Source organism: Mirounga leonina, unplaced genomic scaffold (assembly GCF_011800145.1).
Source record: "Mirounga leonina isolate KUSES-001 unplaced genomic scaffold, KU_Mleo_1.0 Mir_366, whole genome shotgun sequence".
NCBI classification, from domain to species: Eukaryota; Metazoa; Chordata; class Mammalia; order Carnivora; family Phocidae; genus Mirounga; species Mirounga leonina.
The window spans coordinates 25564422-25590931 of NW_023270709.1; the positions used below are offsets into that span (position 1 = coordinate 25564422).

The following is a 26510-nucleotide window of genomic DNA, read 5'->3' on the forward strand; positions in this document are numbered from 1 at the left end:
TCTCAGCTCAGGTCTCCACCTCAGGGTTGGGAGTTCAAGCCCCTCATGGAACTCCATGCTGGGTGTGGAGCCTACTTTAAAAAAAATTAACTTGTGGGGCAAATGGCTGGCCCAGTCAGAGGAGTGTGCAACTCTTGATCTCAGGATCGTGAGTTCAAGCCCCACATTGGGTATAGAGATTATTTAAAAATAAGTAAGTAAACTTTTTAAAAAAGTGATTTAATTGTTCCTATGGACATCAGTCAAAAATGATTTCTTAGAAATTTGTCATTATAAACAGTAAATGGGAAAGTATTTCACTTGAATGCTCTGAGTCATATAAAAAAATGATGCTCCTGGGGCGCCTGGGTGGCTCAGTCAGTTAAGTGTCTGCCTTCAGCTCAGGTCATGATCTCAGGGTCCTGGGATTGAGCTGCATGTCGGGCTCCCTGCTCAGTGGGAGCCTGCTTCTCCCTCTCCTCCCCGCTTGTGTTCTCTCTCACTAGCTGTCACTATCTCTCTCAAATAAATAAATAAAATCTTAAAAAAAAAGAAATGCTTTCAAGGTTTTCAAACAATTTGATAATTATTTAATCTAATACACAGTACTATATATTCTATTTTTTATAATTAGCCTTTCATTCATCTAAATTTTTTTATAATGTGATGTAAGGTATGGTTCTTTCAACAACTATTCTTCCAAGTGAATAAGCAATTTATGCCAAAAACATCCTTTTCCTATATAAATGAACTATTGCCTCCATAATGTATGCTATTAGCATTCTCATTTGAAATGATTAAATAAGTATAAACAAATCTCCTTTCCACTGTCACTACAAAGGGAATATTATATATAAATTCAGCTTGTCTTTTTTTAGGTGTTTCCGCTGTTAATTTTGACACCCCTGATGAAAATGAGGCTCTGTGACTTCTCATTCTAATTATTCCCCCTGGCTTTCCTTTTTTACACTGAGGTTGTCAGTGTATGCTTGGTAGTTCTTGGTGGCTTGAGAAGCTTCATAGACGCAGTTTTCTTCCTCACAAAGGTGAGTAGCAACAGTGGGCCAGAAACAGGAAGCAGGTAAAAACTTCAATCCCATCATGGGCACAAAAGCATACTAAAACAAACTATAAACAAGTAAAATTCTTTATTTAAAGTATTTTTTTTTTACAGGGAGAAAAGTTTCTTTAAAGCACGTTTAAAAAGTGCTCCTTATCCCTCTCCTGTAAAATAATTCAATTTTATAAGAAGTAAAACTAAAAGGCTATTCCTCTTTAAACATTTATTTTTCTCTTAGGAAAAAAGCCCAAATGCAGCTAGAACACCGACTTTAATCATTATCAAGCCTAATTTTGCCTCTGTTGGCAACATAAACAGCGACATGTTGACAAACATGAGTTTTAAAAAGTAAAGGAATTTCAAATCAGAAGATTTCATTTATAGCTTACCAATCACATCCTCTTAACTGACAAAAATAGTCTGCTATAGGACAGTTGCCATCTACTCAAATGGACATAATCATGGCTTTTTTCATTTAAGATTACCTGAATTAAAAGATCCACTTCCCCCAAACACAATAACCTCTTATTTTTATTTTTAAAGATTTACTTAAAATATAAACTATTTAGTGCCTGATTTTAAAAATAAAATATAAAGGCTAGCCCAGGGACAACATGGCCCTGCTTGAGAACCAGCCGGCAGCTCTGAGCAGGATTAGGAGCTCTGACGGTCTTGGTGGCTTTTATGAAGAAGTCTCATATTCTGTATGCTTTAATTTAAATAAACATCAATATTTAGTTCTGAAATTTAAGGACACAATCCACAAAATAAAAATCACAGTAGTGTTTTCTTCTGTTACAATGATGTAGTATATTTATTCCTCCATATAACCTACCTTTCCAGACAGGTAGAAATTACCTTTACAAAAATCCAGAACAAAATTACTCAGAAGATAGAAAACTCTTATTTGGAAAGCATTTCACAAGATTACATCGAGGTTGCACAGAAGACCCCAGTGATCACTAGGAAATCTACCACAGTCCAGTTTTTCCAACCCGAGGAGGTCCAAACTTTGGGGAACGATATGGCCACTTTCTGCTGCTGTCCTGAAAAATATTCGATCAAAACGAAGCTTACGAGCAGCAGATATTCCAAGATTAGAGTTCATCTGTGTATCCCATGTATACTGGCAATGCTTAGGTTTGCCCAAGAACTCCCAGACATCCAAAATGTTGCTGGGTAAACCACCACACTGGGTGACCTGAAATGAAAAAGAAAACTCTTTAAGATTCAGTCCTTTTCCTCCTAAACTAAAAAAGGTTTCACTATTATGTCTAAGTGCAACATTTCAAATCAGAACGTCACAAATTACTGCCCCAATGCAAGATTATGTATTAATATTAAATATATTATAAAATGTATTTTGCTGTATGGTAATAAGTAGGTAGTATAAAAATACCTAAACAGCCAGAGGTCTGGAATTTGCCCTTCTCTTCTGCCGTAAATAGATTCCTAAACTCTGGGTAGCCGATAAAACTTAAAAGGCTGGAAACTCACAGCCTCTGTTATTGCTATTAGTTTTTGAAAAATGAACACAAGTGAAAAGCAGGCAAAACTGTTACTCTATTTTAGTCTATAAATGTAGACGTATACCATGTATGTGATCGACTAAGGTCAACTGCCTTCAGTTTCATTTGAAATTTAATATCAAATCCTCCTCCCTCTTCACACTCCAGGATATTAAAAACACTTCACTGTGGTAAAATACAGGCATGCCTCCTTTTATTGCACTCCACAGACACTGTGTTTTCTCCAAGCTGAAGGTCTGTGACACCACTGCATTGAGCAAGTCTGCTGGTGCAATTGTTTCCACAGCATTTGCTCACTTCGTGTCTCTGTGTCACATTTTGGGAATCCTTACATTTCAAACTTTCTTACTATTTCTGTGTTGGTTACAGTGATCTGTGATCAGGATCTTTGATATTACTATTGTACTTGAGCCCATATGACGGTGAACTTAATGTTGTGTGTGTTCTGACTGCTCCACTGAGCAGGTTTCCTCTTAGGAAAAAAGCCCAATGCAGCTTTTCCCTCTTCTCTCTCCCACTCCGTGCCCTGAGACACAATATTGAAATTGAGTCACTTGTCTCCCACTTTAAATCGAAAGCTAGAAATTATTAAGCTTAAAGAGGAAGGTATATCTAAAGCCAAGACAGGCCAAATTGTAGGCCTCTTGCCCTACGCAGTTAGCCAAATTGTGAATACAAAGGAAAAGTTCTTGAAAGAAATTAGAAGTGCCACTCTGCTGAACACATGCATAGTGAAACAGCATTGCTGTTGATACGGAGAAAGTTCGAGCGGCCTAGATAGATCACACCAGGCACGACATTCCCTTAGGCCAAAGCCTCATCCAGAGCAAGGCCCTAACTCTCAATTCTATGGAGGAGGAGAGGTGAGGAAGCTGCAGAAGGAAAGTCTGAAGGCAGCAGAGGTTGGTTCTGAGGTCTAAGGGAAGAAACCATCTCTGTAACCCAGAAGTGCTAGGTGAAGCAGCAAGTGCTGATGGAGAAGCTGCAGCAAGTTCTCCGAAGACCGAGCTGGGAGAGTTAATGAAGGTGGCTGTAATAAAAAAAGAGATTGTCAATGCAGATGAAGCAGCCTTCCGTTGGAAGAAGATGCCATCTGGGACTTTCACAGCTCGGGCGGTCAGTGCCTGGCTGTGGAGCTTCAAAGGACAGGCCGACTCTTTTGGGGCTAATGCAGCTGCAGACTTGAAGTTGAAGCCAATGCTCAGTCCCCATTCCAAAAATCCGAGGGTCCTTAAGAATACTAACTCTGTATGGAATTGTTCAATCACTGTATTTTACTCCTGAAACTAATATAATACTGTATGTTAACTGTACTGGCATTAAAATAAAAGCTTAATAATAAAAAAGGATTATGCTAAATCTACTCTGTGTTCTACAAGTGGAACAACAAAGCCCGGATGACAGCACATCTGTTTACAATATGGTTGACTGAGTATCTTAGGCCCACTGTTGAGACCTACTGCTCAGGAAAACAAAACAAAAAACTCCTTTCAAAAGGTTACTGCTCACTGACAATGCACCTGTTCACCCAAGAGCTGGAGATGGACAGTGATATGAATGTTGTCTTCATGCCTGCTGACAGAGCATTCACTATGCAGCCCATGAAGCAAGGAGTCATTTCCACTTTCAAGTCTTATTAAGAAGTACATTTCATAAAACTATAGCTGCTGTATATAGTGATTCCTCTGATGGATCTGGGCAAAATCAATTGAAAACCTTCTGGAAAGGATTCAACATACTAGATGCCATTCAGAGCATTCATGATTCATGGGAAGAAGTCAAAATATCAACATGAGCAGGAGTTTGGAAGAAGGTGACTCCCAACCCTTGTGGATGACTTCGAGGGGTTCAGGATTTCAGTGGAGGAAGTCACCGCAGATGTGGTAGAAACAGCAAGAGAACTAGAACTAGTGGAGCCTAAAGATGAGACTGACTTGCTACAATCTGATGATAAAACTTGAAATAATCAGGAGTTGCTTCTTATGGATGAGCAAAGAAAGTGGTTTCTTGAGATGAAATCAACTCCTGGTGAAAACTGTTGAAATGACAACAAAGGATTTAGAATATTATGTAAACTTAGTTGATAAAGCAGTGGCAGGGTTTCAAAGAATTGACTCCAATTTTGAAAGAAGTTCTACTGTGGGTAAAATGCTATCAAAAGGCATCGCATGAGCTGGTGCAGCCCCTCTGGGAAACAGTATGGAGGTTCCTCAAAAAGTTGAAAATAGAGCTACCATACGATCCAGCAATTGCACTACTGGGTATTTACCCCAAAGATACAAATGTAGGGATCCGAAAGGGTACGTGCACCCCGATGTTTATAGCAGCAATGTCCACAATAGCCAAACTGTGGAAAGAGCCAAGATGTCCATCAACAGATGAATGGATAAAGAAGATGTGGTATATATATACAATGGAATATTATGCAGCCATAAAAAAGAATGAGCTCTTGCCATTTGCAACAACGTGGATGGGACTGGAAGGTGTTACGCTGAATGAAATAAGTAAATCAGAGAAAGACATGTATCATATGACCTCACTGATAATGAGGAATTCTTAATCTCAGGAAACAAACTGAGGGTTGCTGGAGTGGGGGTTGGGGTGGGAGGGATGGGGTGGCTGGGTGATAGACACTGGGGAGGGTATGTGCTATGGTGAGCGCTGTGAATTGTGCAAGACTGTTGAATCACAGATCTGTACCTCTGAAACAAATAATACATTATATGTTAAAAAAAGAAAGAAGATAGTAGGAAGGGAGAAATGAAGAGGGGGGAATCGATGGGGGAGACGAACCATGAGAGACTATGGACTCTGAGAAACAAACTGAGGGTTCTAGAGGGGAGGGGGGTGGGAGGATGGGTTAGCCTGGTGGTGGGTATTGAGGAGGGCACATTCTGCATGGAGCACTGGGTGCAATGCACAAACAATGAATCATGGAACACTACATCAAAAACTAATGATGTAATGTATGGTGATTAACATAACAATAAAAATTTAAAGAAAAAAGGCATTGCATGGTACAGAGAAATTACGAAAGCAAGAGTCAAATCAATGCAGCAAACTTCATTGTCTTATTTCAAGAAATGGCTACAGCCATCCCAACCTTCAGCAACCACCACCCTGATCAACATCAAGGCAAGACCCTCTACCAGCAAAAAAGTTTATAACTGGCTGAAAACTCAGATGATGGTTAGCATTTTTAGCAATAAAGTATTTTTTAATTAAGGTATGTACATTGCTTTCTTAGACATAATGCCAGTGCATACTTTAAATAGACTCCAGTACTATAAACATGATTTTATATGCAGTGGGAAACTAAAAAATTTGTTTGACTTGTTTTATTATAATATGCACTTTATTACAGTAGTCTGGAACTGAACCTGCAATACTTCTGAGGTATGCCTGTATATGTAAAAGTTAGCACAGTTCTATGGCACTAAGTACATCCACGAAACTGTGCAACCATCACCACCAACCATCTCTAGAACCTTTTCATTTTCCCAAACTGAAACTCTGTACCCGATAAATACTAACTACCCATTCCATCCTCCCCTAGCTGCTGGTAACCACCATTATACTCTCCGTCTGTATGACTTTGACTACTTCAGGAAACTCATAGGAGGAGTCCTAAAATATTTGTCCTTCTGTAACTGGCTTATTTCACTTAGCGTAATGTCCAGGGTTTGTCCATATTGTAGCATGCTGTATTTCCTTCCTTTTTAAGGCTGAATGATACTCCACTGCACGCATATACATTGTGCTTATCCATGCATCTGTCAATGGTCACTTTGGTTCTGTCCGTGTTTTAGCTATTGTGGATAATATTAGCTGCTATGAGCACAGTGCACTGACTCTTCAAGACCCTGCTTTTCTTTGTTTGGGGTATACACCCCAGAAGTGGAATTGCTGGACCATATGGGAATTGGAGGAATCACCACACAATTTTCCACAGCAGCCATACCACTTGATATTCCCATCAGCACTGCACAAGGGCTCTAATCCAAATCCTCGCAAACGCTTGTTATTTTCTGGCATTTGGCTAATATTGATGCTAATGGATGTAAAGTAGTTTATCTCATGGCTTTGATTTACATTTCTCTAATGACTAGTGACGCTGAGCATCTTCTCTTGTACTTATTGGCCATCTGTATTTCTTCTTTGGAAAAATGTCTATTTAAGTCTTTTGCTCATTTTTAAATCAGGTGGTTTCTTTATTGTAGAAATTCTTCATATAACATCAATATCATATTAATTATATTATTACTCACTTGTCATCTATAGGATTTGCAAATATTTTTTCCACTCCATGAGCTGCCTTTTCATTCTGTGATCATGTCCCTTGATGCACAAAAGTTTTTCATTGTGATAAAGTTCACCTTATCTTTTTTTTTGTCTATGCTTTTCGTGTCACATCCAAGTCGTTGCCAAATCCAACGTCATAAAGCTTTTCCCCTTTGTTTTTTTATAGTTTTAGCTCTTACTTATAATAGGTCATTGATCCATTTTGAATAAACTTTCATATAGGGTATATAAAGCAAGGATACAACTTTGTTTTTCTGCATGTGAATATCGAGTTTTCCCAACACCATTTGTTGAAAAACAGGATTTTTCTTTTAAGCAGGTCAGTCAACCAGGTACCACAAAACAGCTACCATGAAGTTACTGATTTGCAAACAGTCCACTAGTTAGACTTTTTAAAAAATGATTTGTGTACAAGGGCACAAAATCATAAAGAGAAGCAGAGCACCACTTTATTTAGGATACTGCCTTCACTTCCGAGGTCCTGACAGGCTTTCATTTCTCATTTCACTTCTTCCTCTACTCCTGGAGCTTAGGACAGTGAAATGAACGTTTCAATTCACTTCTAATCTGATGTGAGTTCAGCCAGAGTTGGGGGAAAAGGCAAGGCCAGCTTACCATTTAATATGATCTAAGTCTACAGATCCTGAAAAATCCCAACGCGTCTCAAATGAACTAAGGGGAAAGAGACTTTGTTTCAGTCCTGGAGATGGCAGTACCAGGAAAGGGGGTAAAAAAAAAAAAAGCTGAAAAAAGAAAACTCAGAAGAGAGGTAGGGACAATTGTGATGGCCAAATCTTTCTGTTCTTTTCACCTTGCAACTCAAGATACTGCAAATAAATCTTTTCTTAACTCTTTCTCTATACCTCTTTTTAATCAACATATATTGTTCTGTGTTGTCTGTTTCAGATGCAGTATTTCTGTTTTCCCCCAATAATGGAAGCGCTCCTACTGCTTCTGCTTCCCCAGTGCCCAGGCCTACAGCACAGGCCAAGTATTTACTGAGTTGCATTTGCAAGTCACTTACACATTGTAACAGCTTTGCTCAAAAGAAACCTAAATTAGTTTCTACAGCAATAATCTGCCCACAAGCACAGAACGGACTTTGTCACTCACTTCATAATCCCTTAAATTTGTATCTCCTGCAAATATAACTGTAGCTGACTCTGGAGCCTCTTGCATTTTCTTTAAAACCGTTTTTAACTGATTCATTCGTTCCTTAGCATGCCCTCTGGTGCTCTCCAAATGAGAAGTCATAAGGCAAAGTTCATTTCCCGACACACTTGCCTGCAACAGGATAAACAGTTATAGTTTAAGTTAAAGTTCACTAACCACTAATGCTGAAAAATTTGATAACAGAATCGACCGATTATTCAACTGATTGGTATATATTTACCAAAGCAAAACTATATAATCAGCACTGTGCTCATATTTCTAGGTCAAGGTGTAACATGATAATCCTGCTCCCAAAGAAGACTACTTAGCAAACACCCACTACTACTTCAAGACCTACCTCAAATGTCATCTCCACTGGAGTCCTTCCCCAATGTCCCCAGGCAATCAGTGGCTCCCTCTGCTATATTCCTATAGCATTTTAAAGTTTCCTTCACTGAATTACAGCATAATTATTTCTCTCCTACAAAGTCATGAGTCATTTGAAAGAAAGATGGTTGTTTTATTTTCTGCTATTACCAAGAGCTTGGCACATAGGTACTCAAAAAAAAGTCAGTTTAATGAATGAGAATCATTTACCATTTTGCAGTTAAGATACTAAAAATGCAGGATCTATTAATTATTTAAACTAACTGCCTGCAGAATCAAGTCCAGATTCTTTCACACTGGGCATTCATGACCTTCCGTAATTTGGATCCAACCTATTTTACCAACTTCTTGTCACACTACCCCTTTTCATGCCCTCTATACCCAACTGAATATAATGTTCGTTTATACTTATATATGTCCTTTCTCATACACTTATATATATATACACACATCCTGCAATATACAATTTGCCAAAGTTTGCTCATGGTGGTTCTGCCACCTGGACTCTTCTTAACGCCCACATCTTACAGATTTTTCAGGGCTCAATTCAAATACAAATTCCCTCATCAAACTTTCACTAAACAACCTAGCTAATCTCATCACAAGAAAAAAACTTTGTGACCGTGTATGGCAACAGCTGTTAACTGGATACTGTGGTGATCATTTTGCAACATATATATATATCTATCCAATCATTGCATTGTACACCTGGAAGTATACACTGTTGTGCCAATTATATCTCAATTAAAAACAACAACAACAATCTAGCTAACAGTTACCTCTAAACTTCCATGGCACATCATTACACTTCCTCCAGGGGCATTTATGCCTTTCCTTTATTTTAGTTACTATATACTACACTCTCTCCCTTGCTAATCTATAAGCTCTAGGAGAGTAAGATCTTTTGATTCATTCTTGTAAGCCTCACGAGTTTAACAGAGTACCATATTCAATGCATTTAGGAAAAAAAAAAAACATTTTCGGAAGCAAATGTGAACTGTTAGTAAATTCTTGAGTATTCTTAGGAAGATACCTAATGGGTCAGGATTTTATGTTTACAAATTTTTATTGAAATTTGTGTAAAAACTTAATTTACAATGTTCTTTAAGACTAAAAAATGTAGAAGAGACAACATTTTCTCTAATGGCAATTAAAAAAAAAAAAAGATACCACAATGGAACTATAAGAAACAATTCAATCTTTAAAAAAGTCAATTTAAAAAAATTACTTACATACACACACAAAAGGTTTCTCATCATTTTTGTATTTGGAAAAGGGATAATCTCTTGGCTTTTAAATTTCACTCTCGATTTCTTCAACATTATAGCTGTGAAATATCCTTCTTCACGACCTTCAAATGTTTGTGGAAAAGAATTTAGGCTGAGAAGTCAAGAGTATTTGCAGTTTATCACAAGTTCCCCTACTGAAGGTTTTATAACAGGTACAGATACTTAAATGGATCTGAATCTTCAAAGTAAACTATTATTTCAAAATAGGTGAAGACAGCCAACTGAGTCCCTATGTTTACGCCCTCCCCCCCCAACATAGCTGGATATATCGAAGAAATATAAAAATGAAAAAGAATTCACATAAGTGCCAAAAATAGTTAATGCCAATATCAAGCAAGTAAATTTGAGAAATTTCTGAAAGGAAAGATGAGACTTACAACTGGGCCAAACTAACATTACTAACATTACTTCTCAACATGTAAGCACCAGAAAAATTATAGTAAATGAATAAAAAATTTAGAAATGTATAAAATCGTAAGAAGAGGAAAGAATAGAAGTAGAGGGGCAGTGAATAAAAGCTTCCAACTGTTTTTCAGAAAACAAACTAGCTGAAAAAGTGGAAAATGATTTACTGGAGCAGAGGGAAACCAGAAAAAGAGGAAAGGGGGAAAAGGAAGAAACAAGGGAAGGAAAGGGAGGGCTAAGGAGGACAGCAGGTGGGCTAGAAAAATGGCAGTGTGCAAGCAGGTAGGGGAGGGTGAGTGGGACAGAGGAGAAAAGGAGAGAGGGAAAGAATTTTCCAGAACTGAAGGTCACAGTCCTCCAGTTTGAAAGTTCCTACACAAGTTCAGCACAATGGGGGGAAAAAAAAAAAAGACCCAATAAAACAAGGAAGGAAACCAAGTTGAAGGAATAGCATGGTATTCAGAAAACAGAAATCTAAAACAGAAGAGTCAAAAAAAATCCCCAAAGAATGCAGAAAAGTTGTCCCACAAAGACAGAAAGAAAAACAGAAACAAGAGATTACCTTCTCCTTAGCAACTGAGAATTTATTATAAATCAAAATTAAAATCACATACTATGTAAAAGTGAAAGTCAAAGAAAACACGAGATTTCGCCAACTATTACGGAATGTAGCCAGTGTGTGGTACATTAAATGCATTCAGTAAAAACAAAATAGGTGGAAAGTCAAAAAACTATTCAGGGCAAAAAACTAGGAAAAAACCCAAAATCAATTAAAAGGAATAAAAACAGACTTTTAGAAAAAGTATAACCAAAATGCACACTTATCACACTTAAAATTTTTAATAAATTAATTTCACTAAAAAATTACTCCAGGTCTCAAAATTTTGGCTAAAAATTTACATTTTCCTTAAAAACCATCCATTTCCAATACTTTTCACATATATTAAGCTATAAAACATATTCTCCTATGGTTTTTCTAGTATCCTGTGTCTGGCTTACTTTTCTCAAACTTTTTTTATTTTTGCTTTTTTTTGTGTGTGCTCCTGTAGGCTAACCTTGATTTATCTCTTTCATCAACTGTTTTTCAAAGACAAAGACAATAACAGGAAAATTGTTACCTGTAATAATCTCGTAACTACTTGCTCTCTTCTTTAGGTAGCTACAATACGGGGGAATAACTTCCTGTAGGAATACCACATCTGGGCTGTACCTAATTCAAAACATCAATTTATAATAAATCCCAGGTATACTATTTCATTTGCTGACACCTAGATTAGCAAAAAACCACAACATAAAAGAAACACAAAATTACTGCCCCCCTAGGGCACCTAATATTCAATGTTTATACTGATATTTGATAACTATAAAATGAGAAAGATCTGTGCTATTTAACAAGTACTGTAAAGATCAAATTAAGTAAGAAAAACACACATATCACTTTCAAGTGAAAAGAACTGGAATCACTGACTACAGAAATCAGTATATGGAGAGCCTACAAGGGTCCCATACTCCATTAGATGCCTTACAAATTATCAGTCCTTGTGGAACAGTTAACCATGACGAGGAAACTGAGCTGCAGAGAGCTCCGGTGGTTCACAAGGGATTACAGAAGGTCATAGAGCCAGTGGGTAGCAGATACAGACCATTCTGATAATTTTACTTTCAGAGCAATAATTACATACAAAGTTTAAGTGAAACAGTACTAGAAAGCATCTAACAAAAATTAGTGTTCCCTCCCCACCTTGTCCACACTCTTGCTCTCAGAGGCAGTCACTCTCCATTCTTTTACATGTTTCTTCTGAGAGCTAGACTTTGAACTCAGATCAGATTCCAAAGCCCATGATCTTGACTGTTACCCTCTTTGTAGATAGGTAAGCCACGTTGCACGTTATCATGCTACCATTGAACCTAAGTAATAATACTTACAAAGTTAGATAGGAACACACCCCTCGAGCTCTCTCTGGCAGATTGTTTAGGTCCAGTCCATCAACATTCCAGGTAATGAGAGAGAACACGCTGCCATCTTCTTGCTGATTCCCTTCAGATGTACTGGCTTTAGAACTAACGGAATCAGTTGTCTCCTCATTCGTTAGGTCAACACTGGCAAGATTACAGTGAAACACAACTCTGCAAGTCATCTCTGATCAATTCTAAATTATTTTCTAACTATTTGTACTCCTCATCTTACAGATAAATAAATTTTAAAAGAACCCTAAAAGTATCTGCCTATAGAAGAGCAGAAGTCATACAACTAAGGAAAAATAGATTCTTACGTGTTATCCAAATGTTTGCTCACTTACATAGTTAGAGCCAACTCAATATCCCTCAATGACATGGGTCAGTCACTAAAATGATTTTGTAAACTATGACCTGAAATTAGACTATGTAGTGTAAGATTTCCATTTTGGATTCACTTTAAATCATATGTGAAATATATGAAACATACGGAATGAAAATCTCATTGTGAGTAACAGCTGCCATTTTTGTTAGTCCCCTCACTGAAAGGTGAAGTCTAACACCTCTCCCCCCGAACCTGGGCCTTACTGACTTGCTTGACCAACAGAATATGGTGGAAAGGAAATTCCAGCACTTCTGAGGCTTGGTCATATGAAACTTTGCAGCTTTCACTCAAGCCTTTTCGAACACCGTCTCCTGAGAGATCACCTAAGAGGTCTGACTACCCTGAGACTACCACACTGGAGAGGCCACACGCACAAGCTCCAGTCCATGGTCCTGACGCCACCTCACACCATCCCCACCAAGGACAAACCATTATTAAAAGGTGACTGCCAAGCAGTTATATACCATACATAAATTTAAGAAATAGGTTTTTATATTTATAACTTTAATCAATTTAATGTCAGTATTTTAACTTTTTAATTAAAAAATTTTATTGAGATATAATTGACATATAACATTATATTCCTTTCAGGCACAATAAAACGATTTAGTATTTGTAAACATTGACATGTGACCACCACAATAAATCTAGTTAACTTATTATTTTAACTTCTTATTTTGAAATAAAATCAGACTTTCAGTAAAACAGTAAAAAGATTTCTTTTCACCATTCACCCACATAAATGTTAACATTTCACGTAACATTTACTTGCTTTGCTCTTTTTATTCTGAAATGTGTGCATAAATACCTTTGTATGTATTTCCTAGAAACAAGGACAGGCTTACCTGTATACCCAGCATTACTGAACATCAGAAAGTTATCACTCATACAACATTATTATATAATTTTAAGACCTAATCAAATTTTGCCAACTGTGTCACAAACGTTCCAGTTTACCATTCTGGGATAGGGAACTCCTAATGGTCCTCCCTTCCACCATTACTCAGCTGGATTCACATTTTTTCTGTGGGACTATTTCAGGGAATCCACTTCCTGTTTCCATTTCTTTCTTTCTTTTTTTTTTTTTTAAAGATTTTAATTTTAAATAGGCTCTACACCGACCATGGGGCTTGAACTACAACCCCAACATCAAAAGTGGCATGCCCAACTGAGCCAGCCAGGCACCCCCTGCACATACTTTTTTTTTAAAGTAGGCTCCACCCTCAAAATAGTGAGGGCTTGAACTCACCACCCTGCATCAAGACCCTCTGTTCCAATTTCTTTACTGGTTACAATCTAGGTTGCAACGGACAGAAATTAACTCAGGCTCCTATGAGCAAAATAGAGGAATTTAGAAGAAACAGAAACATGTCACAGAGCCAGGTATGGGAATGCAGCTATCCCTGAGGAAATGCAATCAAGGCTTTCTCTTATCTGACTCCACGGACTCAACTTCCCTCGGCTTCATTCTCCTTCTGCAGACCACCGTTCTCAGCTTTCCCCACAAATACTAGGTTAGCATGTGACCATTCCAGCTCCACAGGAAGATTCAGACTGAGCTCTCTTCCTCCCAGTCTGGAAATCCCAGGAGAGAGGATCTGACTGGCCAGCTTGAGCTAGGCGAATACTACAACATGGGAGGCAGAGCCCTGTCACTGCGGATGGGGGACAATTCCCCCTTAAATAAGAGGCTAGTCAGGGAAGGGAGCCTAATGAAAGGATCTTACTACATCTGTAAACTGGTGCAGCTGAAAAGATCATAGGGAGAAAAGTGTCTTCACTATGAACAGTTAACTCCACAGGTTGCCCATATATCTGGGAGAACTTTATACACATTTACTGAGAGATTATGTGCCAAATACTGTACTAGACTTTGGGAAATTAACAATGTATAAAACAGATACTGACTTCGCCAAATGGGTGGGTAGTTTAGTGGGAGACAAAATTTTAAACAGCAATTACAACATAAACTAAGTTACTATGACTGCGATCATGCAGGATGCTGTAAGATTACCTACAAGGGGAAACCTACCCAGACTTGAGAGATCAAGGAATGCTTCTTGGGAGATAAGTCCTGTCTAAGATGGGCCTTCAGGTAAGTAGGACTTAGCATGGAAAGAGTCGAACAAAAGGTTCTAGGCAAAGGTAATAAATGATGTGGGAAACAAAGGCAAAAGAACAGCTAAATTTCCTTACTACCTACAGCCCGTTGACAAGTCCTTGAAACAGGCAGAGTGACCTTCCTCTAGGGGCTCAGCTGCGTTGATGTTAATGCTTTGCTAAGGTCCAAAGTCAATCTCAGCCGAACTCCCCAGGATCCTGTAAGTCAACTTCAACGTATAAAAAACACCCTTGGGAACTTCCTCTATCTCTACCATCCTCCCCCAAGCTACACGGTGGCAATCGTCGTCCCCCAAGCATATGGCCACCGATACTCATCTGAAGGGTCTCAGGACTGAGTTTTTACTAGACAGTAACAGATGACCTTTTCCTAACAACAGCCAGCCCCCTCAAGGTCCTGGAAACCCTGCTCCAAAATACCCTGGGGGCTTGGGCTGTCCCCACCCCCTCCCAACTCGAAAGCATACAATGGGCCACTGCTCCCAGTGCAGCTCTCTCCGCCCAGGGGTCCTGTGCCCGCGCTGTAACAAAACCGCCTTCTTTGCACCCAGGACGGCTCAAAACTTCTTCCCTGGGAGCCTGCGTGGCTCGGTCCGTTCCGGGGCCGCCTTGGGCTCCGGCCATGATCTCAGAGCCCTGGGATCCACCCCCGCACCTGGCTCTCAGCTCCGCCGGGAGCCCGCTTCCCCCTCTGCCCCTCCCGGCGCTCAAGCGTGCGCGCTCTCGCTCGCTCGCGCTCTGCAACAAAATCTTAAAAAAAGAGTTCCTTCTTGGCCGTGGGCTGCAAACCCCGACCGTTTCTACGCCAACAAGTATCTCTACAAAGGGCGCAAGGCAAGAGAAAACGCCCACTGGAGAGAGCGAAAGCTGGGTGCCCCGTGACCCCCGCGGCGTGCGAAAGAGAGGGTGGGGGGCCCAACCCGGGAAGACGGGCAGGGGTCCAGCCGCGCGCCGGTGCCAGGCGGCTGGCCGGCCGAGCAGCGCGGAGACCAGCCTCCGGCGGCCGCGGGCAGGGAATGAACGAGCGGCCCAGGACGCCGCGCACGCCCCGGGCCCCGCTCTCCCGCAGCGCGCTCGGCCTCCCTCCTCCGGGCCGTCGGCGCACGCGGAGAAGCCCCCAGCCCCGCGCCTCCGCCCGGCCGCGCGCCCCCTCACCAGGACTCGGGCCCCGCCGCCGTGTGAGGGCGGCTCTCCGCGGCGCTCTCCTGCCCGGGCGGCTCGAAGAAGGAGTTCAGCGCTCTCTGAAAAACACACACAGCCGTGAGACCCGGGCGCCCCCCGGCCCGAGGTAAAGAGGCCGAAGAGAGCGGCGAAGCCTACTTCCATCTCCCAGTCGTTCTCGGCCAGGTAGCGCTGCGCCACGGCGGCGTCGCAGCTGGCGACCGAAGCGAACTCCACACGCAGCCGTCGCCGCTTCTTCACCTCGGGCTCGCCGTCTGCCCGCTCCGCCTCCGAGCCGCTCGGCTTTTCCATCGGCGCGCCCCGGCCCCACCGCGCCCCTCGCCAGGGCGGGAGGGCGGACGTTCGATCTGCGCAGGCGCGCGCCGCCCCGCGCAGCCTCCTCAACGGCGCGGCCGGAACCGCGCTCCGCCCCCGGAGGGCGATGGGCGTGGCTGCGCCGCGGGAGAGGCGGCCGGGGCGGGGCGGGGCCCACGGCGCGTGCGCGGTCACGGCGGGGCGGGGCGGGGCGCGACGTCGGAGCGCGCGCAGCTGGCGGCCGAGCGCCCAGCGGGCGGGCAGGGCGCGGCTTTCCTCGCCCCGCTTGTCCTTGCTCGTTCGCGGACGCCGGGCCCCCGCCCCCCGGCTCGCCCGGGCGTCCTTCCTGCGTTGTGCCCGGGAGCCGCGGCGGCCCACGATGAGCTGCCTGACGCAGAATGTGCGCGAGCTGATGAAGGCGATGACCCGTGGCCCCGGTTTTGATAGAGTTTTGGAAAAGGTATTGGGGGGAAGCGGTGGCTTCTACAGAAAGCACGATGCTGGGAGCGGGTTGCGCGGAATTGGTGTCTCTCGCCCGATTCTGCTCGACCGCCGCGGCAAACGCACCGACTAGTAATGACCGCGTGTCCGGCCAAGCGCGTGGCGTGTTCCGCGGGCACGGACATAACTGAGCTCAGGTCTGCCTCGATTTACCGTTGGGTTCCTTCCGGGTCAGACCCGCTGCCGGTTGAAAGATCAACCCCCTCAAGGTCCTGGAAACCCTGCTCCAAAATACCCTGGGGGCTTGGGCTGTCCCCACCCCCTCCCAACTCGAAAGCATACAATGGGCCACTGCTCCCAGTGCAGCGCTCTCCGCCCAGGGGTCCTGTGCCCGCGCTGTAACAAGACCGCCTTCTTTGCACCCAGGACGGCTCAAAACTTCTTCCCTGGGAGCTGCGTGGCTCGGTCCGTTCCGGGGCTGCGCCAGCGTTGAGGGTGCGCAGGTCACTTCTCAGCCTGCAGCTGGGCCGAATCGTCCAACAGCGCCTGTTCCGTAAAAGTGTTGAGCGTCTCCTGTAGTTTACTGAGGGCTGTACTGCAGCTGAAAAGGGAAATGGTCGTATAGGTACAGAACTTTGTTTTATTTTTTGTTGTTGTTTGCTTTTAGAGAGAGAGAACCTTAAGCAGGCTCCGGGCCCAGTGCGGAGCCCGAGGCGGGGCTCGATCTCCCGTGAGACGCAGCCTGCCGGGCGCTCTGTGGTCCTGACCTGAGCCGAAGTCGAGAGTCCGAGGCTTGACCCACCGAGCCACCAGGCACCCCTAGTTAAAGAATCATCTTGAGTGTAGTCGCTCACCCTCCTGCTGTGGCCTGGGGCTGGCTGGGAGCTACCGCCAGCTCACTGCCACTGCCCGGCATGTCGAGAGCGTGGCAGTGTGTGACTAGCTTGGGAAAAGATCCAGATTCAGAATTCGAAGTTTCTGTTGGATGTGTAATGCTGTCACACCATCGTAAAGTTGAAAAATCTTACGCCAAACTGTCATAAGTCAGGGAATGTTTAAATGATTATCAGTTGTGAAGACAGAATTGCTTGGTTTCAGAGCGGGAAAGGACTTTAGAGTTCGAGCCTTCAACAAACAGGTACCCCTAGTGCTCTGATGAAGAGAGTAAGAGACAGTGTCTACACTTAGGATGCACTTGCCCGGACGCCTGGGTGGCTCAGTCGGTGAAGCAAGCGTCTGCCCTCGGCTCAGGTCATGATCCCGGGGTCCTGGGATCGAGCTCCGCATCGGGCTCCCTGCTCCGCGGGAAGCCTGCTTCTCCCTCTCCCACTCCCCCTGCTTGTGTTCTCTCTCTCGCTGTGTCTCTGTCAAATAAATAAATAAAATCTTAAAAAAAAAAAAAAGATGCACTTGCAACCTCGAGGATTAGAAAATAAGTAATTGCAGTAAGGTAGGAAAGCCAAGTTCCAGGTAGAGTGGTGCTACCTGGAGTCAGGCAGGGTTGGCGTCTGTCCGCGTGGCGCATGAACAGACTAGCCCAGATTCCTAGTTTTCAGTGTCTTTGTAGAAATCATGTTATGTAGGATCATTTATAAATAAACATGAATAACAGAAGCCCTTGGTTATGGCAGATTTGGAAGACATTAACCTAAGAACTTTTAGGTTTTTTCTAAATATTTTAAAGTATGCATGCCTGTTCCCCCCCTTTTTTTTTCTTCTTAGAGAGGGAGGGGGGTCAGGAAGAGGCTGAGGGAGAGGGAGAGAATCTTAATTAAGCAGGCTCCATGCCCAGCACAGAGCCAGATGTGGGATTTGATCTCACAACCCTGAGGTCATGACCTGGGCCGAAATCGAGAGTCAGACGCTTTCCTGACAGCCACCCAGGCACCCCTGCTTGTTTTCCTTCTGATTAGGAAAGAGTATTGGGAAATTGCCAATACGTAATTTAAAAGTGGAGTTTAAACACAGACCAACTGCCGTCATGTGTAGGAAGAATGTAGGCTGTTGGACCAAAGTCTTCCTTCTGGAAACAACATTTGGGCTATATTTTCAACATGTAAGTAACTTTCCCTAATTATATCCAAGGGCTTTTGTGAAAAACATAGGAAATAATACTTAGACAAATGTATTTAATGTTTTCAAATAGCAAACACTATAAAATCCAAGGATATGCTACTTTTTAACAGTAACTTTTGAGAGAGATAATATGCAACAAAAGAAGCATTGGAAGCAGGGGAAGAGTGTTCCAGGCAGGGGAACAGCAAACGTGAAGGCTCTGAGACTTTTAAACACCGTGTACTTGCGGCAATTCCAGAGGAATCCCAGGCGGGCGAGCTGGAGGTGAGATCTCACATACGGCTTCATTGTTACTGTAAGGACTTCGGTTTTTACTTCAAGGGGTTTGCACGGAAGACTGACAGAACTTGACGTGTGGCTGGGTCAGTCCCATTGCTAATGAGCGAGCAGACACAAGGCCGGCCAGGGCGGGAGCAGGAAGGTGAGGGGGAAGGCAGCTGCCACGGCTGGAGAAGTGACAGCTTGGGCCACAGTGGCAGGGTGAGGAGTCGTGGATGGGGGCTAGGGATGTGACTGGGTCCTGGCCATGTCGGAAGATACAGCGGACAGGGTTTGCCGATGGAGGGCGAGTGAGGACAGAGGAGTGAGAACTCCAGGCTGGGGGCACCTTTCCCTCTCAGGCTGTTTGTCCCTCGAAGACCGTCTAGCCAACAACTATCTGAGATTGCGCGTGGCTTGCATCGCTCACTAGACTTCTCGCTTTCTCCCCCTGCCCCGCCCCCCAGAGTTACACTGCCTACAGCTTGAGCACTAGTATTCGTATGCTCAGAAAGGAACCAGACTGCAGAAGGTTACGCGGGGGATCTGATCCGATCACCTTCAGAAAGGCACCTGCTCATTCAGTTTGTTCAGGCCTCGCAAACGAAGCAGAGTTTAATTCTGATGGCGAGAAGAGCAGGTGGGCTGTGGTCCGTTCCAGTAATGACATTTATGTTGAGTATGCTGAGCCAGACGCCGTATTAACAGTTTACCTACATAGTTCGTGTAGTCCTCCTGACCATGCTGGGAGGTAGGTACTCTATGCAGGAGACAATTGAAGCTAACTTTCCCAAGGCCTTACAGCTAGGCAGTGGGGTCTAATCCCGTGTCCGCTCCAAAGCCCTTGCTGGTGACAGTCTGATAGTGCGTAATGTTAGAGAACCTGTCCTCTAGCTTGCAGGGTGAAGCTGAAAGCAGGTGTGGCCTTGGGTAGTCTTGTGAGGCTGAGTGATCAGTTGACCCTAAGACTCCGGTGGGCCCTGGAAAAGAAGCCAGCAAACGGATGGTGGAGTGGCCAGTGGAGGAGGAGGAAACCCAGAAGGTGGGCTTGGGAGTTAGGGGAGGGCCAGGAAGCACTGAGAGGGGCTGAAACGTATCCGTTGAGTTTAATAATTAGGTCATTCAGGGACTGCATTTAGTAAGAGAGACAGTTCCAATTGGGCAATTTTAAGAAAGATCCATGTGAAACTATACAAACCGACTTGCAGTTTGATGGCTGTGTTCGAGTCACAGCTTTAACAGGAAGGATGAGAACTCAAGTGTTCTGTGACACGCCAGGCCTTGCTCTCGTTGCTCAGCTTGAAGGTTATCTTAATCTTGACAGAACCTACGAGGACAGTGCTGCTATGTCCACTTTACAGGGGGGAGACCTCGGTGAAGGATCCGGCCCAAGGGCTCCTCACCATCCCTCTACAGCCACCTGTGTTAAAGACACACGCTGCACACCCGAGCTGCGGGCCTGCCCCCGCAGCGTGACCCGCGCAGGCCCTGAACATAACTGTGCACGTTCACACGCTGTCCGCAGACACCTGGTATCTGCACCGGGTCGCCCAGGAAATCAGCAGCGTCTGTCATCAGGGCAAACTGATGCCAGACAGTTTGCCAACAGCCTCTTGCACAAATACATGAAACTCGTTCTCTGTGCTTTTGGGTGTACATGTGGGCCTCAGCCTCCTGTCTTGGGGGACTCCTGTTTTCATATACCCACATGTTCTCATGCCGTGGGCCACCCTGCTTTGGGCCCGGCACAGACACCCTTACCGAGCCGGAGACGGACCGACCTTCATCCGCCAGCAGGCAGTCTGGTGAGCTAGTCCACAGGGATCAGCAGCAGGCACAGTGACGGCGGTCTCTTCAGGACAGAGCGAGCGGACACATCAAGCAAGGCCTGAGGAGAATTCTGGGGTCTGGACAGAGCTCCTGCTAGGGACCACCTCCTTCACTGCTCTTGATTACTGGGCATCCCTTCTGTCTTTGCTGAAAAGGTAGAGGAGGAAGGGGGAGACTGTCACCTCAGGTATGCTATGTGTGATGGAATTGGAGCCTAGGTGTTTGGGTGAGAGGAGGAGGGCGCCATGCCGCATGAGTCACATAGACTCAGGTGAATGCATGAGGAACGGGGAAGACACAGTTCATTGCAGGCCTACAGAAAAGGGAGAGATGATTGTATGTGCACATACATAATTTTTATGATAAACCAAGGAGCCCATGGGTCAGACTGGGCTGAGCCACAAAGGTTCTTGTCAACCTCCTGCAGCTGCCCGGCCCGTGGGATCCTGGGAATGGAATGTATCCGGGCAGTTAATTCTCTGTATTGTTGGGGCCACAGCAAATATATTCCTGACCCCACTGCATCATAAAAGGCTTTCTTGCCATCCTCCCACAAGACACCGAATGAATCGGGACCTACTTGTCTGCAGCAGTCCAGGTGAGACGTGAAGGGAGGGCATTTTGCATAGTGGTTAAACCTGAGGTGTCAGAGTTCAAGGAAGATAAAAGTGTCGACTTCACAGATGAGTGAAGGTGGAAATAATGCATGCAGGGTTGCTGAGTATGGCCCCTCACACAAAGTTAAACAGGTGTGTCCCCTATAGCCCATATCTTAACTGAGACTGAGATCTTCTTTTTCCTTTTTTTTTTTTTTTTTAACAGTATTCTCCTCATACCCCCATTCTTCATCAAAGAGAGGTTAGCTCTCCGTTGGCCTCTTCCCCAACAAGATTATTAATTAGCTTTGGGAGGTTGGCTAGGACATTCCCTTTGTTAGCTCCCATTGGCTGAATTCCTTTATTTTATGTAGGGAGACGAGAAATGGCAACACATAAAAGCATTTCTCTTGCAGTTATCAGGGTGACCGTCACAGAATGATCTCTCTTTCAGTATATACTTTAAACCACTCTTGTACAGGAGTGTGTCCTTTGGCCTTTCAAGTTGGGAGAAAGAAAGAGTTAAAAATTGTATTCTGCAGTAGAAAGTTAACATTTGTATTACCTCCTGTCATCTCAGCTAAAGTTAATCAAGTGGGACTTTAACAACTAATCTCTACTAAACACACCACACCTTTACATTGCACCAAACTACCTTTGGTGTCTGTGAGGCTCCCTATTTAGTTCTCTTCCCTGAGCTGCCTGGCTTCCTTCCCCATTTTCACTTGCCTCACTCTTCCCAGCCTGTCAGGATTCAGTTGTCATTCCCCAGGAAGCCTTTCCTAATGTCTGTTCTCTGAAAACACATACTTCTGTAAGTTAGATATCATTCTAGCAACTTGTATTTATTCTGTCTCTAGGAAGTCCATCCCCCATGTACTCACCTCTCTCTTTAGGTTGTGAACCCCTTAGGAGCAGGGATTGGATTTCATTCATCTTCACATTGCCAGTGCTTGCTATACTCATGTAAATGCCCAAATAAGGGGAGTTTACGCCGTGGTCCTGCTTGATGTGTCTGTTTATGAGGACATCCTGTGGCTAGATCATTTGTTGTATGAATACACTTGATCCTGTTCTAGTATTTACTTGCCACTGATGTACCTGTTAGGTAAAACAGGACATAAAATTGTTTAGGATGATTTTTGTTGTATGGCTCTGTTTCTGTTTTACTACAGGGCCTAGTTTTTGGGAATAAACAACAGCAAAACCCTAAAGTTGGGCTTTTGAAACTCCAAAGTGTGTTCCTGGTGGGAGCCATTAAAGGCCAGTGTATATCCAGAGACTTCATAGTTAGTGTTGAGGGAGACTTGAAGACAGACCTAGATCTAAATCAGTTCTGTCACATCATAAGTGACCCCAGCAACAAACCACTCTGAATTTAAGTTACCTACAAAATGGAAATTATCCCTTCCTTATTATGTAGCATATGTTCGTGTCCCGCTCAGCGCCCAGCATAGGAAAATGCTCAAGTAGCATTTAGGTAGAATCTAACCATTTAATGCTTGAGACACTTTCATGCAGTTCTTTTTCATTAAAATACTATAAATGGGCAGGGCCTTAAAAGCCGCAGTTCAACTCTGCTGGATTCTGTTGTTAAGCTTTTTATATTAAAATGGGTTTATGGTATAAGTTTGTTGACTCTGGTAACTCACTGAATTACTGAATTTCTTCCAGCCTGTTTTTTAAATTGTTTAAACCATTCATTACAAAGTCATTATAAAAATTATTCTCTGCAAAAACTAGGGAACATCCAAATCACAGGGACCAGCTAGCTTTGTTGGTCCACAATTTCTGTGGAGACATTGAGAGATGTCAGGTTGTCACACATAAGGCTGAAAAGCTCAGAATATTTCTGCAGGGTGGAGATTAACAAAAACTCTTTCCCTAAATATTCCTTTTTCTTTAAGAAGAATTTACATATGGGTTAATTTCTGTCAGATATTGGTAACATTTGAATTTCTAATCAACTTCTTTGGGATGACCTAGTTTAAGATTTTATTTTTAAGCAATCTCAACACCCAACGTGGGGCCTGAACTTACAACCCCGAGAGATCAGGAGATGCATGCTCTACCGACTGAGTCAGCAAGGCACCTCTGGAGTGACTCCATTTAGTCCAGTGATAATTCTTGATGGGCTGTTTGGGCTTTCTTAATACCAAAGAATGGTCAAAAAAATTTTATTTATTTTATTTTTTTGCACTTAGGTGACTCTGGTCTCTGCTGCCCCTGGGAAAGTGGTTTGTGAAATGAAAGTAGAAGACGACCACACCAATAAATACGGCACTCTCCATGGTGGTCTGACGGCCACCTTAGTGGATAACGTATCAACAATGGCTCTGCTGTGCACTGAACGGGGGGCACCAGGAGTCAGTGTGGATATGAACATCACGTATGTATCCAGACTGTACTACAAGTAACTTTTTTTAATGTGAAAACTCACTTCAAACAACTGAGACTAAATACCTTTATAACATAAATACAATCGGGGGTGCCCTGAGCTGGTCACCCTGAAGTGTACCTATCGGTGGGCCCTGAAAGATCCCACAGCCTTAGAATCTACCAACTAGAGGAACTCATTTCCACATCAGGAATAAAGGGGCAATGACCTAAACATTCCAAACAGCAAACAATTCAGTTCCTGTTATGTATACGGGGCGGGGGGTAAAGCATCACAGACTCACGGCCTGGAACTGTTCCAGTCCTTACAGCTGCCACTTGTCCGGAGGTCTTAGGGCTGTACTGAGTGCCTAGAAAAAAGCCTGAATAGAACTCAAAGAGAAGTTGGATAAGCCTTCATAAAGTATACACTGCCTTGTAACAAGGTGAACACAAGTGTCCAGTTTTGCAATCCTGTATGTTTCCTTGCAACCTCGGACGTGCTCTGCAGACATAAACTACATGATCAGGACGCAGCCCCCCAGAAGTCAGGCTGTCACCCACCACTATGACAATGCCTGCAGGGGTCATCCGCTTTCCAGGGTGAGAAACTCGCTTCCAGCATCAACCAGTACCACTGCTGGTCCCACCAAGAGTGCAGCGCCCAGGGGTTTAGTTTCAAGACAGCTGCTTTTTCCACCTACACAACAGAACAATGACTTTTGTTGGGGGGACAGGCAGCGATTGTGAGGGGGAAGCCAATATTATGCAACATGAGGGCAATGGAAAGAATGTCAGTTATCAGATTTTTTAAACAGTCTAAATCTTTTATTAGGCTACCTTAAGAAAGTTCAGCCCTTCTTTACCATAGGAATAAATTGAGGGTGCAGTAAGCAAATCACAGGACAAGAGGCAGATGCTCTTGAAATTAAGATCTCCAGAGGTTCTGCTTATTGTGCCGGTGAGTACATTCTGCAGTCCTCACCTTAGTCCACCTGGTGAGGGGTCAGGCCAGCTGATGACTCCATTTTGCCTCAGGAGCCTCTGTTAAGAGCTGAGGTCTTCAAACAGCACTGCATCTCATGATCTTCTGAGATACTACTGCTCTCACAAGCCTAGAGAATTCTTAGTAAGTCAAACATAGTTTCCACAAATGTGTAGTCAAAGTATTGGTCACAATAAAGAACGGCCTGAGCTTCAAAAGCTGACTTACATGAACAGAAACAGTCTCAAAGATTTACTGTAGATATTTCAAAAATAAATGAGTGACAGCTTATGACTAAGATAGGTAGGGAAGTGTCTCTTAAAAAATATATACAACTCATCACCAGGATTCTAAGGGCCTCATATCAGTTCTTGTAATTCTTATGTTAAATTGTTTTGAGTGCAGTAAAGTGCAGAATTTACTCAAGTGCAGTTGAGTGAATCCTAAATACTGATATGACAAGATACAGTAGTCCCCTTATTACCCCCAGGGCTACATTCCAAGACCCCCAGTGGATGCCTGAAACCACAGACAGTACCCAACCCATTATATACACATATATATGCTTTTCCCTATACCTACATAGCTATGATAAAGTTTATAAACGAGGCACAGTAAGATTAACAACGATAACAGAACAAGTGTTAACATGCTATGATGCTGTACGGATGTGGTCTCTCAGACTACCTCGTACTGTGCGCACCCTTCTAGTGAGGATGTGAGATGCAGGGCGTACATGATGAAGTGAGGGCAGTGACAGGCGGGGGTGCGGCATTAGGCTACTGTTCACCTTCTGACAGTGTATCAGGAGGATCGTCCGCTTCCTTCTGGACCGCAGGTAGGGGGAATCTGCAGTAGAGACGCCAGGCAGTACTTCACCAGGGAAGCTGAGTAGATTAAATAAAAGCTGGGGAAAATCTTTCACCAGCCCCAAATAAACAGGAGGTGGGAAACTTAAAGGCGTGGGGGGAACGCCTTCCCATATTTATGGGAAAAGAAACTTGTGTGGATATGGAATGGGGAAGATGAACTTGGTCAAGGACCAGCCATTCAAATTTGATAGGACAGAAAGCTTACTGACACTATTCCTAAGCTACTTTGAGGAGGAAAATAAGCAACACAAAAGAAGGCTGTTAAGAGATGCACACAACTTCCCTTCTTAAAAAAATTGCTGTTAGGGGCGCCTGGGTGGCTCAGTTGGTTAAGCGACTGCCTTCGGCTCAGGTCATGATCCTGGAGTCCCTGGATCGAGTCCGGCATTGGGCTCTGCTCGGCGGGGAGCCTGCTTCTCCCTCTGACCCTCCCCCCTCTCATGTGCTCTCTCTCTCATTCTTTTTTTTTTAAAGATTTTATTTATTTATTCGACAGAGAGAGAGATAGCGAGAGCAGGAACACAGCAGGGAGAGTGGGAGGGCGAGAAGCAGGCTTCCTGCTGAGCAGGGAGCCCGATGTGGGGCTCGATCCCAGGACCCTGGGATCATGACCTGAGCCGAAGGCAGACGCTCAACGACTGAGCCACCCAGGCACCCTCTCTCTCTCTCATTCTCTCTGTCTCAAATAAATAAATAAAATCTTTTAAAAAAAATGCTGTTAAAAATTGGAAAAGTAAAAAATTATTTGCTGTTAACTATATTTAAATCTGTTTCCCTTCAAGGTACATGTCACCTGCTAAAATAGGAGAAGACATAGTAATAACAGCGCATGTTCTGAAGCAAGGGAAAACACTTGCATTTGCCTCTGTGGATCTGATGAACAAGACCACGGGAAAATTAGTAGCACAAGGCAGACACACAAAACACCTGGGAAACTAAGCCCAGCAGTTTGGCCCAGACACCCAGCAATAAAGACCAAGCGTAAATTTGACTGCAACAAATGTAACTTTCAAAATAAATTAGCACAACCAGAAA

The 26510-nt window shown here is 43.6% G+C and overlaps 2 protein-coding genes across 3 annotated transcripts; one reads left to right on the forward strand and one right to left on the reverse strand.

Annotated features, from left to right (window-relative positions):
* Positions 1-1247: 1247 nt before the first annotated feature.
* TDP2 (tyrosyl-DNA phosphodiesterase 2) lies at positions 1248-16091 on the reverse strand. Of its 2 annotated transcripts, XM_034985783.1 has the most exons (7): positions 15886-16091; positions 15721-15806; positions 12030-12203; positions 11222-11313; positions 9642-9760; positions 7984-8154; positions 1248-2240 (listed from the first exon to the last, which is right to left on the reverse strand). In XM_034985783.1, exons 1-7 carry the CDS (start codon positions 16036-16038, stop codon positions 1959-1961), a joined length of 1077 nt encoding a protein of 358 aa, XP_034841674.1. In that variant the 5' UTR covers positions 16039-16091; the 3' UTR covers positions 1248-1958. The 2 variants fall into 2 exon arrangements, with proteins under 2 accessions (XP_034841674.1, XP_034841675.1); XM_034985784.1 differs by lacking the exons at positions 15721-15806; positions 15886-16091 and adding an exon at positions 15033-15047 and having other exon boundaries at positions 12030-14763.
* Positions 16092-16261: 170 nt separating this feature from the next.
* On the forward strand, positions 16262-26510 carry ACOT13 (acyl-CoA thioesterase 13). Its single transcript, XM_034985788.1, has 3 exons — positions 16262-16501; positions 23447-23631; positions 26258-26510. The coding sequence occupies exons 1-3, from the start codon at positions 16421-16423 to the stop codon at positions 26412-26414; spliced, it is 423 nt and encodes a 140-aa protein (XP_034841679.1). The 5' UTR covers positions 16262-16420; the 3' UTR covers positions 26415-26510.

What these genes read in the sequence shown, in the direction of transcription:
- TDP2 (XM_034985783.1), bottom strand. Translation starts at nt 16,038, where the DNA reads ATGGAAAAGCCGAGCGGCTCGGAGGCGGAGCGGGCAGACGGCGAGCCC. An exon ending in AGAACGACTGGGAGATGGAA is followed by an intron (nt 15,807 to 15,885) that starts GTAGGCTTCGCC and finishes TGTGTTTTTCAG; the next exon opens with AGAGCGCTGAACTCCTTCTT. An exon ending in CAAATTTAAGGGATTATGAA is followed by an intron (nt 2,241 to 7,983) that starts GTGAGTGACAAA and finishes TTTTCATTTCAG; the next exon opens with GTCACCCAGTGTGGTGGTTT.
- ACOT13 (XM_034985788.1), top strand. Translation starts at nt 16,421, where the DNA reads ATGAGCTGCCTGACGCAGAATGTGCGCGAGCTGATGAAGGCGATGACC. An exon ending in TTGATAGAGTTTTGGAAAAG is followed by an intron (nt 16,502 to 23,446) that starts GTATTGGGGGGA and finishes TTTTGCACTTAG; the next exon opens with GTGACTCTGGTCTCTGCTGC. An exon ending in AGTGTGGATATGAACATCAC is followed by an intron (nt 23,632 to 26,257) that starts GTATGTATCCAG and finishes TTTCCCTTCAAG; the next exon opens with GTACATGTCACCTGCTAAAA.